Below are 14,772 nucleotides of genomic sequence, written 5' to 3' on the forward strand. Positions count from 1 at the left end.
TTTACATGTCCATTTGTAGCAGGTATGGTCAATGGGACTGACAACAGTCACCAAAATTAAAGAAGCACTCCCTCCCATCAAAGTTTTTATCCTGTTAATACATGGCAATCATATTACATAGCATTGTGTACTTACAATTGCTCATTTTGCCTTTTTGTCTTTTTTCTATTTGGTCTATAGCATCATGTGTTTAAAAACTGAGTAGCTGAGTCCATCTAAGCTTTATGTAGAAACAGGAGGTCAATTTTCCCTGCATGAGTAATCACTGCAAAAGTGCCTGGCAGGGGGAAGGAGGGAGCAGCTGGGTCAAGAATGGAAGAGGGGAATGATAAATGCAGGGACAGGAGATTTCCTGTTTCTACATAGAACTGAGAAAAGAGAAGAATTAGCTGGGTAGAAAGGGAAATGAGCAATTGTAAGTACACAGTGCTATATAATGACTGCAATATATTAAGAGGATAAAACTTTGAAGGGAGTGTTTCTTTAAGAGTATGTGATAAGCATCTTAAATGTCAAATGAGTGAATCCTAGGGTGCCCAAAAAAGGCTGAAAACATATGCACCACAGCCCCTTCTGGTATCTGATTGGGGGTCCTGATAATCAAATTTGATGATAATATTTCTGGCATATGCCTTCTATCATGAAACCGCATGCTGTAATCAATAGCAGACTTCTGCATATACTTTACCCTTCAAATACGGTATGTTCATTTCAGTGAAAATTCAGTTTTATTCGGTGCCGATCAATTATCTATAAGGCTAGTTTCACACTAGCGTCGGGAACAACCCGTCGCTGCGCGTCGGGCCGACGTTCCCGACGCTAGTGTGGTCTCCGCCGCACAACGGGGGCAGCGGATGCATATTTCCCACGCATCCGCTGCCCCATTGTGATGTGCGGGGAAGTGCGGGGAGGTGGGGGCGGAGTTCCGACTGCGCATGCGCGGTCGGAAAAAGCGGACCGTCGGGAGCAAAAAACGTTACATGTAGCGTTTTTTTCTCCCGATGGTCCGCTACCATACGCCCAAGCGTCGCAAAACGGATTCACCGTTTGGAAATGCGTCGCAAATGCGTCGCAAATGCGTCGCTAATGTTACTCTATGACGAAACAACGTATCCAGCAAAAACTTTTGCTGGATGCGGCGTTTCGCAAAAACGACGCATTTGCGACGTATTGCAGTTAACGCTAGTGTGAAAGTAGCCTAAGACGTCACGCCTGACATTTCTACGTACTGCACCTTGTCTTATTTATGTCTCCTTCAAAATCTGAACTGTATTTATATCCGGTATTTCAGCAGATAAAAGAGCACCAATTGGCATACTTAGATGACATTTGCAAATATGCATTATGGCACAGCTAAATCTATATTAAACAACTTGTCCTTCATTTATTGCAGCAGTTACAGAGCGTGCAATGCAAAGTTGATACTTACCATCCCCACAGAAGGACTAAGAATCATAGTAATAGACACTCACCCACTGAGCACTACAATAAAGTCCATAACATTCCAGCCGTTCCGGAGGTAAGAGCCTTTGTGGAAAACAAATCCCAGAGCCACAATTTTAATTCCAGCTTCAAAGCAAAATATCCCTATAAAATAGGGTTCTGTCTTTTCCTGAAAATTAAAAAGGGAGAAGTGAAAAACATGGGTACTATTAGATATTGATACATACCATATATACGCACAGGGTGAAGCTGATGTATTATCTATTATTATATTATCACTTATAGATATAATTTCAACACATTTTAAAGCACATTCCAACATAGAAAAGTAGTAATGAATGATGAGAAGTTCCAACTGTTTAACCCATTAGATGCTGCAATCTAGGAGCCCTCATACACATTAAAAAGGACCTTTCACCAATTTTTTTGCATTGAACTAAGCACATGATGTAATAGAATCTGCAAAGCCAATATTTTTTTATTTTGCCTCTTTTTGTGGATGTACAGCTCTGGCAAAAATTAAGAGACCACTGCAAAATGTTCAGTTTGTCTGATTTTTCTCTTTATAGGTATATTTTTGAGTAAAATGCAAATTGTTCTCATATTCTATAAACTTCTGACAACATGTCTCCGAAGATCCAAGCAATGCATTTTGTATTTTTTTCTGACAAAGAAAAATGGTCAAAATGAAAGGGAATCTGTCACCACTTTTTTGGGATATCGTGTAAGAATATAATTCAATTCAGTGTCCCCTACGCATTATACAAGTACTTTTGATACCCCTTGACTCCCCACCTATGATCCATAAATAGTGTTTATATTCCTCCCGCAGTGTATGTAAATATCCTCGGTCCGGTCGGATGGGTGAGGCTTATTGTCTGTCTCCACCCCTCCTCGGCTTGCTGTACGTATTCTTTTCTGTGAATATCACAGATCGTGTATACAGTGCCTTGCGAAAGTATTCGGCCCCCTGGAAATTTTCAACCTTTCCCCACATATCATGCTTCAGACATAAAGATACCAATTGTAAATTTTTGGTGAAGAATCAACAACAAGTGGAACGCAATTGTGAAGTTGAACGAAATTTATTGGTTATTTTAAATTTTTGTGGAAATTCAAAAACTGAAAAGTGGGGCGTGCAATATTATTCTGCCCCTGTAACTTATTACTTTGTTGCACCACCTTTTGCTGCGATTACAGTTGCATGTCGTTGGGATACGTCTCTATCAGTTTTGTACATCGAGAGACTGAAATTCTTGCCCATTCTTCCTTGGCAAACAGCTCGAGCTCAGTGAGGTTTGATGGAGATCGTTTGTGAACATCAGTTTTCAGCTCTTTCCACAGATTCTCGATTGGATTGAGGTCTGGACTCTGACTTTGCCATTCTAACACCTGGAGACCTTTATTTGTGAACCATTCCATTGTAGATTTTGCGTTATGTTTGGGATCGTCTTGTTGGAAGACAAATCTCCGTCCCAGTCTCAGGTCTTTTGCAGACTCCAACAGATTCCAAGGCTCTTATTGGTGTTGTGTCTCTGCACAACCATCCCAGGTAAGCTCTACCATCACTCTTTACCTCTTTTATTTATATTGTAGTATTGCCTTATTGTGCACTTCTATCCCAAACAGACATCAGCAATCATAGTATTTGGCCCCTAATTAGTTAATTTCCATGGAATGCAAGTTGGCATAATCAAACAGTGTTTACCAGGGACATGTATTTCTTACCCCTGTATGATGTTGACCAATTATAAGCAGACAGTAACATACATTAGAAAAAGAACACCTCCCCCCACAACAGCTTAGAGCAGGTTTTTCAGTGTGTGATGTATGACAGACAGCCATGATCTCCTGGTCTAACTTCCTACCTGATTAGAAAGTGCTGAAAGTAGAGCACAGATGACTAGATCCTTTAATATAAGGTCCCACCGGTCAGTGTGATGGAAGGGGAGTGGAGCTGAGTTTAGCTGTGCCACATTACAAACCCTTCTATCAGCACTCCTACTATCATAGCATTTGCACCTCTGCTGTATTGCTCCCCCACCCCCACACACTGCATGTTACAGAGATGAGAGCTCAAAGGTGTCAACAATTCTACTTATGTCTATTGTGCTCATGGCAACTTGTAATTACTCTACAGTGACATCATGCAGACTGTCAATTTATTTCTCACACATGAGTAGTATGTTCTGAGCTATGGAGGGGCGTGTTATTTTTCTCCTGTGTGTTGCTGCCTATGATTGGGCAATGTCTTACAGGGGGAAGAAGTTCACGCTCCCTGTAAAAATTTTATGACAATGCCCATTTGGGCTTAATGAAAAGTCACAAGGTGATTGCAGCCATTATTACAACTTGTGTTGAGTTTAACTTGAAAAATTTGGTGAAAGGTTCTCTTGAAATATGTGTCAGCTCAGCATTTGGTCAGCCGTTTGCTGACTCAAGAACGCTCGACTAAACCGACCCTAACAAAGGCTTAACTCTAGAGAGAACGACAGGAACAGTCACTGAAATTTAACAGGCTGGAACACCCTGCCATCCCTTATATTAGGAGCAACTCTTTTTTTACAACTTGTCAATTAGATAAATAATAAATGTACGATAGGCGGCGGTCCAGCCTCAGTGTCACCCACTGCTAGCCATCTACATGTTCTCATTTATTTCTATGTAGAGCATCTGAGACAGCATGGTCCTTGCTCTGTTCTAAAACTGGGACCTGGGTCATGATGGGGTTCCAATAAGTCAGACCCCAAAACTAGCATCATTTTATTTAAAAAAATAGGATCGATGTGATACAGAAACTAAGTTAACAGTACAGTTAAAAAGAACACTCGTCTGCCTTGTTAGTCTGCAGGATTTTCTGCAAGTTCCTGAAGCAAGCAGTAATTTAGAAATACAGAGAATACAGGGGTTTTTCCTACGAGTCTCTAACAGTTTTTGATGGGGAATTAATTAGAGAGGGGGTTTAACAAACTTTATGTCCTATTGCGAGTCCTACATATGTAGCAAATAATTAACACAGCCAGACACAGACATGTAAGGAGGAAAAGTCGGAATGTTAGTGATTTCCTAGGACACAGAGTCAATTTCTTATGTCTCTATTTTTTTTTCAATATTATGAATGGCAATAAAGAAAATGAGAATTAAGGGAAAAAGTGCCCGTACAATTATCATCATTATATGTCACTTTTTCCTATATTATTTGGTACAGGTGACATAGTATTTTTTGTTAAAAGTTAAAAAAAATTGCTCTTTTTCTACACTTTCTGCATATATTAAAAAGAAAACAATTATTTTTCCCTGACAGAGTCTCTTCATGCGGCCAAAGACAACTGAAGTGGCCACTAGTCCAGGGTCCTGTGAATCTTTCCGTTCAACTCTAGTCCCTAAATTTGGGTTCTGACACAGTGAAATAGAAAGGGTATAATTACTGTCACACTGCTGAAAAAGGAAATTGACGGGAAGACTGGAATCATTTCTAACTGAATAAATAAATGTGAATTGAGCCATTCGGGTCACAAAAAGTCTGATTAGGAAAAAGAAAACTTTTATATGTCCTTAAAAATGTATCCGAAGTGTCACAGCTAAGATATGACAGGCAAGGTGAAGGACTGGAATTCTTGAGATATAGGTCAGTAAATCAGCTAATCATAGGTGGGAATAAATCTAGTCCCGAGACCAAAATACCTTGTGTACATTGTTATCAGGCAGCAGAATAAGCATTGGATTGGGGTTTTCGCATCACTTCTAAAATGCAAACTGAACCCGACTCACATGACGTTTTTTTTGAGAAATACTTTTCTGGTGATTCTGTATTATATAGTCCCTCTATTATTCCTACTGGAAATATATTAATAAATTGACAATTGGGTGTTACTGTTCCCCTTGTCAAAGTGCTGTATTGCTACATAGTCTCACAATGATTGGTAAGACTGGGCCATATTATAAAAACTGGCAGGTCCACTTAACCCCTTCCCATTATGTACTTGTTTAGTACAGATCTAGGAAAAGTTACCATGTTGACATAAAAAAAAGTATGGCACCTAACTTGTCATCGGTCAATGTCTTGCTCAGTGGGTAATTATCTTAATTTTTAGCCTTCTGTTACATGTTATCAAGATGGAGTTTTTTTAATGATGATAATCTTTGCTACATCTGAATGTTGCAGTGAATGGGTCATTTCTAGTGTTGAGCATTCCGATACCGCAAGTATCGGGTATCGGCCGATATTTGGCGGTATCGGAATTCCGATACCGAGATCCGATACTTTTGTGGTATCGGGAATCGGAATCGGAAGTTTATTAATGTGTAAAATAAAGAATTAAAATAAAAAATATTGATATACTCACCTCTCCGGAGGCCCCTGGACATCACTGCTGGTAACCGGCAGCCTGCTTTGTTTAAAATGAGCGCATTCCGCGCCTTCCATGACATCACGGCTTCTGATTGGTCGGTGCCGCTCATGTGACCGCCACGCGACCAATCAGAAGCCGTGACATCATCCCTCAGGTCCTAAATTCCTAGAAGGGAATTTAGGACCTGAGGGATGACGTCACGGCTTGTGATTGGTCGCTGAGCGGTCACGTGGGCGGCCGCGACCAATAACAAAGCCGTGACGTCATCTAAGGCCCTTCACGCGCTCATTCTTAAGAAGGAAGGCTGCTGGAAAGAAGCCGAGGGTGAGTATATTCCTATTAGGTATATACTCACCCTCGGATGCGTCCTGCTTCTTTCCGGCAGCCTTCCTTCTTAAGAATGAGCGCGTGAAGGGCCTTAGATGACGTCACGGCTTTGTGATTGGTCGCGGCCGCCCACGTGACCACTCAGCGACCAATCACAAGCCGTGACGTCATCCCTCAGGTCCTAAATTTCCTTCTAGGAATTTAGGACCTGAGGGATGACGTCACGGCTTCTGATTGGTCGCGTGGCAGTCACATGAACGGCACCGACCAATCAGAAGCCGTGATGTCATGGAAGGCGCGGAACGCGCTCATTTTAAACAAAGAAGGCTCCCGGTTACCAGCGGTGATGTCCAGGCTGCGTCGGAGAGGTGAGTATATCAATATTTTTTATTTTAATTCTTTATTTTACACATTAATATGGTTCCCAGGGCCTGAAGGAGAGTTTCCTCTCCTTCAGACACTGGGAACCATCAGGGATACCGTCCGATACTTGAGTCCCATTGACTTGTATTGGTATCGGGTATCGGTATCGGATTAGATCCGATACTTTGCCGGTATCGGCCGATACTTTCCGATACCGATACTTTCAAGTATCGGACGATATCGCTCAACACTAGTCATTTCTGTGAACTACCACCATAGTGAGAATGTCTGTGCTGAGCTAAAGCATTGGAGCACTTGGAGTGATATTATACATATTACGCAGCCCGCCTTAACTGTAAAGGGAAGCAGTCAGCAGATTTTTGCTTTGTAATCCGACATCAGCATGATATAGGGACACTTATTCGTTCCTCACACAACCGCCTCCAAGATTTCTCCCGAATATCCCCCATCCTCTGGAATTCCACGCCTCAACACATCCAATTATCCACCACCCTTAGATCCTTCAGATGGAACCTGAAAACCCATCTCTTCAGGAAAGCCTACAGCCTGCAATAACCATTCTGCCGCCTCACCAGCCACCCGAGCTGCCGCCTCACCACCATCTGAGCTGCTGCCTCACCACCACACAAGCTGCTGCCTCACCACAAGAGCTGCCGCCTCACCACCACCCGAGCTGCCACATCCCCAACCTTCTGTCTCTTCCACATTATCCCATAGAATGTAAGTCCGCAAGGACAGGGTACTCTCCCCTTTGTACCAGTCTGTCATTGTAAATTTGTTTACTGTAAACGATATCTATAACTCTGTATGTAACCCCTTTCTTATGTACAGCACCATGGAATTAATGGTGCTATATAAATAAACAATAATAATAATAGGGAAAAAGACCCTAGTTCCAGCGATGAACTACTGAGTTTAATGGGTGCAGCAGTTGTGATACAATCACAGGTTTCTCTGCTGCAGATCTAGCAGAGCTTTGAATGCTGAGCCCTGTGTAACCCCGCCCCCACACCTCTGATTGGCAGATTTCTCTGTGCTATGTATCCTATGTACAGTATGTAGTCCAATCAGACTAATCTGATCAGCTTCTAAGAGGAGGTAAGTTCCAGACTGGACCAGGCTAACACCATGGATGTTCTCTTTCTGGACTTTTCAAAGGTGTTGAATACAGTGCCACAAGAAAGCTTGGTACATATCATGACAGCAATCAGGCAAAGGTAAAATATATGTAATTGGGTTAACAACTGGCTCACATATAAGAAACAGTGGGGGTGATTAATGGAGGACACTCTTTTTGTGTCACAGTGAACATTGTGGTACCACAGGGGTCAGTATTGGGCCCTTTTCTTTTTAACATATTTATTAATGAAGTTGTAGAGGGCACACAGAGTAGAATTTCAATTCTTGTAGATGATAAATTCTGCAAGGTAATCAACAGAGAGAAGGACAAATTAATATTACAGAGGGATTTATGTAAGCTGGTAATGGCAATTCAATGGCAATTGAAGTTTAATGTAGATAAATGTATAATTGTGTACTAAATTGAAGGATACTGGATAAAACAGTCACTGAAAAAGACTTTGGTGTATATGTGGGCAGCAAATTCAACTTTAATTACCAGTGTCAGGCAGCTGCTACCAAGGCAAATAAAATAATGGTATGCATTAAAAGTGACAAATATTCATGACAAGAACGTAGTTTAACCTCTATATAAGTCACTAATGCAGCCACACTTAGAATACTAAGTATAAATTTGGGCTTCAGTGTATTAGAACTGAACTCGAAAGGCTGCAGAGAAAATCGAGCAAGGTTACTATGGGTATGATTGAAATGCAGAACACAGGTTGTCAAACTTGAAATTATTCAGCTTGGAAAAATGAAGGCTTAGGTTGGATAGTATTACAATGTACAAATATATGAGGGCAGATATTTCTAATGATCTTTTTACACCTAGGTCTGTCTAAACAATCAGGGACAGTGATTTTTTACTGTAAGAGCAGTGAAACTATGGAACTCTCTGCCACATGATGGTGTAATGGCTGATGCATGAAAGTTCAATGAGGGCCAGGATGGCATTCCTGAAAAATATAATATGGCTAGTGTTGAGCATTCCGATACCACAAGTATCGGGTATCGGCCGATACTTGCCGTATCGGAATTCCGATACAGAGATCCGATACTATTGTTGTATCGGGAATCGGTATCGGGACCATATTAATGTGTAAAATAAAGAATTAAAATAAAAAATATTGATATACTCACCTCTCCGACGCAGCCTGGACATCACCGCTGGTAACCGGCAGCCTGCTTTGTTTAAAATGAGCGCGTTCAGTACCTTCCATGACGTCACGGCTTCTGATTGGTCGCGTGCCGCTCATGTGACCGCCACGCGACCAATCAGAAGCCGTGACATCATCCCTCAGGTCCTCAATTCCTAATTCTAGGAATTTAGGACCTGAGGGATGACGTCACGGCTTGTGATTGGTCGCGTGGCGTCACATGGGTGGCCGCGACCAATCACAAGCCGTGACGTCATTTAAGGCCCTGAACGCGCTCATTCTTAAGAAGGAAGGCTGCCGGAAAGAAGCAGGGCGCGTCCGAGGGTGAGTATATACCTAATAGGAATATACTCACCCTCGGCTTCTTTCCGGCAGCCTTCCTTCTTAAGAATGAGCACGTTCAGGGCCTTAGATGACGTCACGGCTTGTGATTGGTCGCGGCCGCCCATGTGACCGCCACGCGACCAATCACAAGCCGTGACGTCATCCCTCAGGTCCTAAATTCCTAGAATTAGGAATTTAGGACCTGAGGGATGACGTCATGGCTTCTTATTGGTCGCATGGCGGTCACATGAGCGGCACGCGACCAATCAGAAGCCGTGACGTCATGGAAGGTACTGAACGCGCTCATTTTAAACAAAGCAGGCGCCGGTTACCAGCGGTGATGTCCAGGCTGCGTCGGAGAGGTGAGTATATCAATATTTTTTATTTTAATTCTTTATTTTACACATTAATATGGATCCCAGGGCCTGAAGGAGAGTTTCCTCTCCTTCAGACCCTGGGAACCATCAGGGATACCTTCCGATACTTGAGTCCCATTGACTTGTATTGGTATCGAGTATCGGTATCGGATTAGATCCGATACTTTGCCGGTATCGGCCGATACTTTCCGATACCGATACTTTCAAGTATCGGACGGTATTGCTCAACACTAAATATGGCAGGTTACGGGCCACTAGATTTGGTGATGAGACTTTGATCCAGTCTTATTGTCGTTAGGGTTGAGCGAAACGGATCGTTTATTTTCAAAAGTCGCCGACTTTTGGCAAAGTCGGGTTTCGTGAAACCCGACCCGACTCCAGCGTGGGATCGGCCATGTGGTCGGCGATCTTGGCGCCAAAGTCACGTTTTGAATGACGCCGTCCCCGCCATTTTTTCAGCCAATTAATTGTGGGCAGCGTGATGACATAGGTTCCGGCCCGGTTTCTGCGGCGTCATAGAGCCATATTACCATTTGGGCTGCAGTGATTTCCGGAGTCAAACACAACATATGCTTTGCACGAAGGAGAGAGAGAGAGAGAGAGAGAGAGAGAGGGAACGAATAAAAAAATAAAATAATCCACATTGACTTGCATTGGGTTTCGTGTTCCGGTCCGGAACCCGACTTTACAGTAGAATCGGCCGATTTCACGCGATCCGACTTTCGAGAAGGTCGGGTTTCACAAAACCCAACTCGATCCTAAAAAGCAAAAGTCGCTCAACCCTAATTGTCGTATGTTGAGTCGGGAATAAATATTTTCTCCTAATATGGGGCAATTTGCTTCGGCTTCATGGATTTTTTGCCTTTTTCTAGATCAACTTGTTACAGTATACATTGAGCTTGATGGATCTTTGTCTACCTTCAACCTACAAAACTATATGAAACTATAGTAGAGCACTATAATATTGGCACCATACCGTTTTTTCCCCCTCCTCTATGTCAGGCACGTAATTACCAGCCTAGCTTGAGGACATTTTATCTATGATTAGGGCACTTAGCAGATCATATGGTTTTATATCCTAAAATCTGCACAGATATTTGTTCTCTTCATGTGAAAAGGTTGTAAAAGATGAAGCTGTAGATTTTCCATTTGTCTTAACTGACACGAGAAACATCAGGAAATGTGCTGGATAATTGTCCTTTTTCCAGAATAGACTCTTTGGCTCATTGAAAATGTAGACAATACAGTTTCCTATCACATATGGGAAGACAGATGGAATGATTCATCCAGATCTCATGCTGGTTAATGTAGCGGATCTGGATGTACTTTTGGTAAGTAAACGGGAACAACAATGACTGGAATGGATTGATTAACATTGTATTCCTCATGACACTTCATTGGTAAGGTAATGGATTATTAACCTTGTTGGATTGTAACAGTATTAGGATACTACAGTCTAATACGTTTTATCTGGAGGCTACTGTTCGATGGGTGACATGGCGCCTAGTAGGATCTGTCCTGGTGCCATGTTGCGGGAGGTCACCTTATGTTACATGACGTAGAGGAATGGAGGTTAGCGCCATGGCGTTGTGCTCGTACAAATGTGCGTCTACAAAGGACACTTAGTTGGTGTACTTGGTAGTTGGATGTGGAACACCTGCAAGGGCTGTGGGGTACTCGGTACCGGGTCATGTACTTAAAGGGATGTGTCATGGCGGCGGTGACCCGGTCCGTGGCCCTGGGCGCCCATGTAAAGGGGAGAGTCTTTAAAGGGGTTTGTGAAATAAGAAATGTTCGTGACACCACCTGTGATATTTGGTCAGGGATGACCGCCGCCACATAAAAGGGTCCACTGGGGTGATGTTATGGCAGCAGGGATGGTATGGCTTCCCACAGGTGAAGCTGGGTCCCCAGGGCTCCCAGTGTAGTAGATAAACATGGTAGGAGGTGGAGAAAGAAACAGAGGACACAAGTTGCAGTCTCTTTACCTGATTTACTGATGAATTCAGACAGCCACAGTCCAGGGTACAGTGCAGGTGTGGTCAGGTCGGCTTGGAAGCGAGTTGGGAGTCCCCCTTACCAGGTGGGGTTAGAAGCCTTCCTTCTAGCGCTGTTGTGTAGTCCCTTGCTGCCTTAGGCCTCTCACAAGGTCCTCACATTTCCTCTCTGTCTCCCAGGTTGGTGGTACACTGTTATGATCCTGGTGGTTAGGACACATGAATGACCTGATAGGTAAACTAGAAAATAGGACAAGCTCTGGGAATGTGGGAACTTTATTGACCGCAATCCTGATCCTATCAAACACACACTATAGGCAGCCGTGGAGCGTTCCTGACTCTCCCTAGACGCCTCTTCACAGCCTGAGAACTAACTTCCCCTAGAGAGAAACAAAGCCTCACTTGCTTCAGAGAAATTTCCCCAAACGTTTAGTCAGCCCCCCACAAATAATAACGGTGAGTTAAGGAGAAAACACAAACATAGAAATGAAAACAGGTTTTAGCAAATGAGGCCCGCTAATAACTAGATAGTCAGAAGATAGCAAGGAATCTGTGCGGTCAGTATAAAATACTACAAATATTATCCACGCAGAGAATGCAAAAAGAACCCCACACCGACTCAGGATGTGAGGGGCGCAACTCTGCACCCCAGAGCTTCCAGCTAGCAAGAAAATAGCATATAAGCAAGCTGGACTGAACTCGTCATATACAGAGAAACATTTTCAAAAAACAAGAACAAAAATGAACTTAGCATGAACTTAGCTTCTCCAGGAGGAGACAGGTCACAGGGGAAGTCCAAGAGAGTTCTGAACCAGTACTGAATACAACGACAGCTGGCAACAAGTAAAGGTCCAGGTGGAGCTAAATAGGGAACCAGCATAGCAGAAAACAAGGCAGCTGGAGCACAGCTACAGACAGCCATATCACTCAAGGCCACCAGAGGGAGCCCATGAACAGAACTCACAAAGTACCACTCATGACCACAGGAGGGAGCCCGAGAACGGAATTCACAACAGGACACTACCCGTACGACAGGTAGCTCGAGCCTTTTTACAGGGTAGCTCAGTCACAGTTAACCCCCCAGCTCCTCACTCTCCTTTGCTCCTTTTCCTCCTTCATGCTCTCTACAGCTTGTTCTGCTTTCCTTGCTCTCTCTCCAGGAGCTGCAGCACCTCTCGTGGCTGCACGGCCCTTTCTTCCTTTCTCTGCCTCACACTGCTCCAGTCTGCTGTCTGGCACTCACTGACTCCTCTCACTGACTAACTTTCCCTCCAGACCAGAATATATATATAGGGGAGCCACCCACAAACTGGATCAGAGCTCTCCCTTCTGGCCTGGAGTGTGAACATGTATGTTTGTGATTACCGGCCAAAAGAGATCCCTCCTCGCTTCCAAGTGTGACATCACTCTCCCCATGAGGAAAGCAATGCCACTGTAACAACCAGGAACCGGTGGTGTTACAGATGTGTACCTGTAAAGTGTGATCGATTTGCTTCCTGAAGCTTCCGCAGAGAGAAAGAGACCCTGAAAATCTGATTACAGAAGAGAAACCGAAGAGAACCTCAGAGAGACTGGTGTTGTACAGAGGCTTCCTGGGTTAGAGTCAATGACAGACTACAAATGGAGTCTTCTTACATTTTGGATTGAGAGACCACATGGGTAGAGAATAAAGTCTCCCCACATCATTAGGTGTAAGTGCAGCGCCCCAGAGTCCTGGTCGTTGCAGTACTGTGGCTCCGCCGCATAGGGGGGCTATGGTACGTCTGATGGCACTGAAGGAGTTCATCTGACCAGGTATCACAGACACCAATACATTTCACAGTCTGGCCTCCAGGGGGAGCTAAGGGTACTATTCATTAGGCCACTCCTCACAGTCTGGTAAAACTGGGGGTTAGGCAGGAAGTTAGAGAGAACGCTGACAGGGTTGGAACCAGGCAACACCTTGTGGCAGAGGGTGTTGTGGGGGAAGATTCGGTAGGGTCCCTGTCAGGGGTGGGATCCTGACAGAGGCCTGGCAATCAGAGAGAAAGCTACGGGACCGCGCCTGCACTTCATAGCGGCGGTGCCCTAAGAAAGGACAAGAAGCGAGATTTATTGTGCTGAGTGAGAAACGAGATCAACGCAACAGGGAGAAATACCAGTAGGAGTCGTGCTGTTAGACCGAGGCAACATCCTACTGAGGCGTAAATTACCGGTGGCCGGAATGCCGAGGAAGTACAGAGCTCTAAGCATTACTTCAAACCAATGGCAGGGCAGAGAGCTATAGGCGGGCTGTCTCACCTACATCACCTATGCAGACATAGGGGGCAACCTTTGGAGAGGGGCGACGCTAGGGTCCCGGAAGAGCTCCGAGCCTTCCCGTCATACGGGTGCGTCCTACCATAAGATCTGGGGGATGAGATTAAGAAGAACATCAGAATTGAGTTGTTGTGAGGGAACACGAGAAACAGACACAACAGTTGTGGGGTACTATCCCGTAAGCACAGCAGGGGAGGACCGCAACACACAAGCGCTAGAAGGAAGGCACAGATTTCCACCTGTGAAGGGAACTCTGGAGGTGCCATTGGACCGGCCGGACTTGCGCAGCCCGGTTAACCGTATTCCGGACTGAGGACCCAGAGACCTTCAGTAAAGAGGTAAAGAGACTGCAACCTGGTGTCCTCGTTATTTACTGCACCGCACCACTACCACCACTACCACCATCCATATCTATTACTGTACGCCCCTCAGCAGGGTCACGGACCGGGTCTAGCCACCGTGACAACCCCAGAGCAGAGACTCAGAGGCCCGGTACCGGGTACCCCTCGGCCCTGCGGCAGTGGGGGCGCTACATAAGCCTTTAAAGTGCAAGCCTGAAAGGAGCCTTAACGAAGCACTTTGATGATTGCTTTATATTCCCATCTATCATCAAATAATACTATGTATGAAGAGAGTCTATTACAATACTTACTGGCTGTCGCCTTTGGACATATCCAGCGCCGCTCCAGTGCCACGTGACAGATTTGTGACTTGCTGAATCCCACTAGTAGGTCTGCAGTTTGGAGCAGAAGTCACTTTCTCAATATAAGTCTACTAGGCTACAAAAAAGCTAAAGAGCCTTGTTCTGAGCTTTATAAATTTACATTGAAAAAATCTAAAAATTGATCTCCACTCCACCAAGCAGCCACTGCGTGATTCAGCAGGTGTGACAACAAAGCGGACCAGAGTGGTGCTGGAAAAGAACATGACTGATAAGTAGTGATGAGTGAGTGTGCTCGTTACTTGACATTTCCGAGCATACTTGGGTGGT

At 44.3% G+C, this 14,772-nt stretch overlaps 1 protein-coding gene across 6 annotated transcripts in view; it reads right to left on the reverse strand.

The window, feature by feature from the left end:
- The window catches only part of CACNA1E (calcium voltage-gated channel subunit alpha1 E), a 718,540-nt gene that overhangs the window by 218,007 nt on the left and 485,761 nt on the right, over positions 1–14,772 (reverse strand). For all 6 annotated transcript variants that reach the window (XM_077276797.1, XM_077276799.1, XM_077276796.1 and 3 more), the window contains one exon: positions 1,473–1,612. In XM_077276797.1, coding sequence (XP_077132912.1) covers positions 1,473–1,612 — 140 coding nt within the window. The remainder of the gene's footprint in view (positions 1–1,472; positions 1,613–14,772) is intronic.

The sequence above is a fragment of the Ranitomeya variabilis genome, chromosome 8 (genome assembly GCF_051348905.1).
Source record: "Ranitomeya variabilis isolate aRanVar5 chromosome 8, aRanVar5.hap1, whole genome shotgun sequence".
In the NCBI taxonomy this organism is placed as follows: domain Eukaryota; kingdom Metazoa; phylum Chordata; class Amphibia; order Anura; family Dendrobatidae; genus Ranitomeya; species Ranitomeya variabilis.